Source organism: Sinocyclocheilus anshuiensis, unplaced genomic scaffold (assembly GCF_001515605.1).
Source record: "Sinocyclocheilus anshuiensis isolate Anshui unplaced genomic scaffold, SAMN03320099.WGS_v1.1 scaffold1203, whole genome shotgun sequence".
NCBI lineage: Eukaryota > Metazoa > Chordata > Actinopteri > Cypriniformes > Cyprinidae > Sinocyclocheilus > Sinocyclocheilus anshuiensis.
This window is the reverse complement of record NW_015539980.1, coordinates 369128-371178: the sequence shown is the minus strand read 5'-3', so window position 1 is coordinate 371178 and position 2051 is coordinate 369128. Positions and strand designations below refer to the sequence as shown.

Here is a 2051-nt window from a genome sequence, read left to right as displayed (position 1 = left end):
GGTGCATTGCCATTGCGACTTACCTATGATGAATTTATAGCTGAGCGCGGGCATTTCACTCGTTGGATGCGTCAGCGTCACGTTTGCATATGGCCGTACTATGTCGTCTGACAAACTATATTTTGTACAGATTTTATTTTGTTTTGGCAAGAATTTAATTATTTTGACCAGAGAAAAACGTTGGATTATGCAACAGACATGCAACTCGTTGTCTCCATGTAGTTAATTAATAAACCTTCGATATCGGCCCGTTTCATGCTATTTCCGATATGCCGCTGGCTTTAAAATGATCAAAAATCGGCCGATAAATATCGGCGGCCGATATATCGGTGCATCCCTAATATTTATATATTTTGAATCCACACATTATACATACTACAATACTGCAAGAGTAGTATCCTATTCTGAATTTTTATTTTAAAAAGGGAAATCCTTAATAGAGCTGTTTGTTCAAAGATTTGTTTTTTTGTTTTGTTTTTTTTCCCCTTGAGGTTCCAGACGCTGGCTTCAGTGGAGAAAAGAAATTGAGTTACTGTCTGATCTGACGTACTATGTCTTAACAACTTTATCTGGTGAGTTATTCTCTTGCATTGCAGCACTGCTGATGTGCTCCTCATATGAGTGTTTGTTGAATTTGAGAGCCCTCTTTTGTGGTTTCGTTTAGGCTATCAGACGCTGGGCGAGGAGTATGTCAGCATCATCCAGGTGGACCCCAGCAAGAGAAGAATCCCCTCACGGATGCGCAGAACCGCGCTCATCTTCTTCCACACAATTGTGCCTTATCTTTTGGACAAGGTCTTGATCTGCATTGAGAATGAGCTGGAAGCAGAAGCACCTCAGACGAGCAGAACCTGGAGGCCGTTATCACATGTGCGGCTGTGGATTCAGAGAGCTGTAGGGATGCTGACGGAGTCCCAGAGGAAGGCTCTGATTCCGCTCGTATTTGCCCTGCAGCAGGGGATCACACTGCTGTACAGACTACATGTGGCCGTCTTTTACGTCACCGGAGCCTTTTACCACACTGGCAAAAGAGCTGCAGGTGTCAGTTATGTAAGTATTTGTTCTTTAATTATTATAAAATCAGTATTGTGGGAATAAAATCCTAAATGTTGTATTAATAAAGCACAGTAGTACAGTAGGGGTTTATGTTACATCCCTTATTGTATGAGAGCAAAGTACCATGGTACTTCAGTACACACTAAGGTACTAAATAATAACCATATTCACCTGGTATTTACATGGTACTCCAATGTGCTTCACAGAATACTGTGGTATTACCATTGTGCCATACTAATATATTGGTACTTTTTCTGTAAGTGTTTGCTTTAAGCATTTACTTTTAACCATATCAGTGCAGTGTTTGGTTTAGAGCCTTCTCTTCACCACTCAGTCCTGATCATTAAAATCAGGTGTTTCTTAATATCCTGTTTTACTCTGAAATGCACTACCATTCAAAAGTTTGGGGTCAGTAAGATTTTTTAAATGTTTTTGAAAGAAGTTTTTTTTTTAATGCTTACCAATTGAGGCGTTTATTTGAATGAAAAAATCCAATAAAACAGTAATATTGTGAAATATATGATCATTTTCTATAAATATGTTTTATAGAAATATGTAATTTATTTCTCTGATGGCAAAGCTGAATTTTCAGCATCATTCCTCCAGTCTTCAGTGTCACATGATCCTTCAGAAAACATTCTAATATGCTGATTTGCTGCTCAAGAGACATTTATTATTACTATCAATGTTATAAATAGTTGTGCAGCCTCATATTTTTGTGGAAACCATGAGACAGTTTTTTTCCCCCCCAGAATTCAGAATTCTTGTTAAGTTAAACAGCTTTTATTTGAAATAAAAAATCTTTTGCAATGTTATAAATGTCTTTACTGTCACTTTTGAACCATTTAATGCATCCTTGCTGAATAAACGTATACATTTTTCAACTTTTGAACAATAGTGTACATGACATTACTGAAATGATCTGTGTGAGCGTGTGAATGTGTTTTCTTTAGCTGAGAGTGGGAAATGTGGCTGGCGATGACCCGCAGATCAGT

The 2051-nt window shown here is 37.9% G+C and overlaps 1 protein-coding gene across 1 annotated transcript in view; it reads left to right on the top strand.

Moving 5' to 3' along the window:
- The window catches only part of LOC107687115 (peroxisome biogenesis factor 10-like), an 18912-nt gene that overhangs the window by 3873 nt on the left and 12988 nt on the right, over positions 1-2051 (top strand). The window contains exons 2-4 of the mRNA XM_016484319.1: positions 492-572; positions 665-1050; positions 2010-2051. Of these exons, the coding sequence (XP_016339805.1) occupies positions 492-572; positions 665-1050; positions 2010-2051 (509 nt within the window). The remainder of the gene's footprint in view (positions 1-491; positions 573-664; positions 1051-2009) is intronic.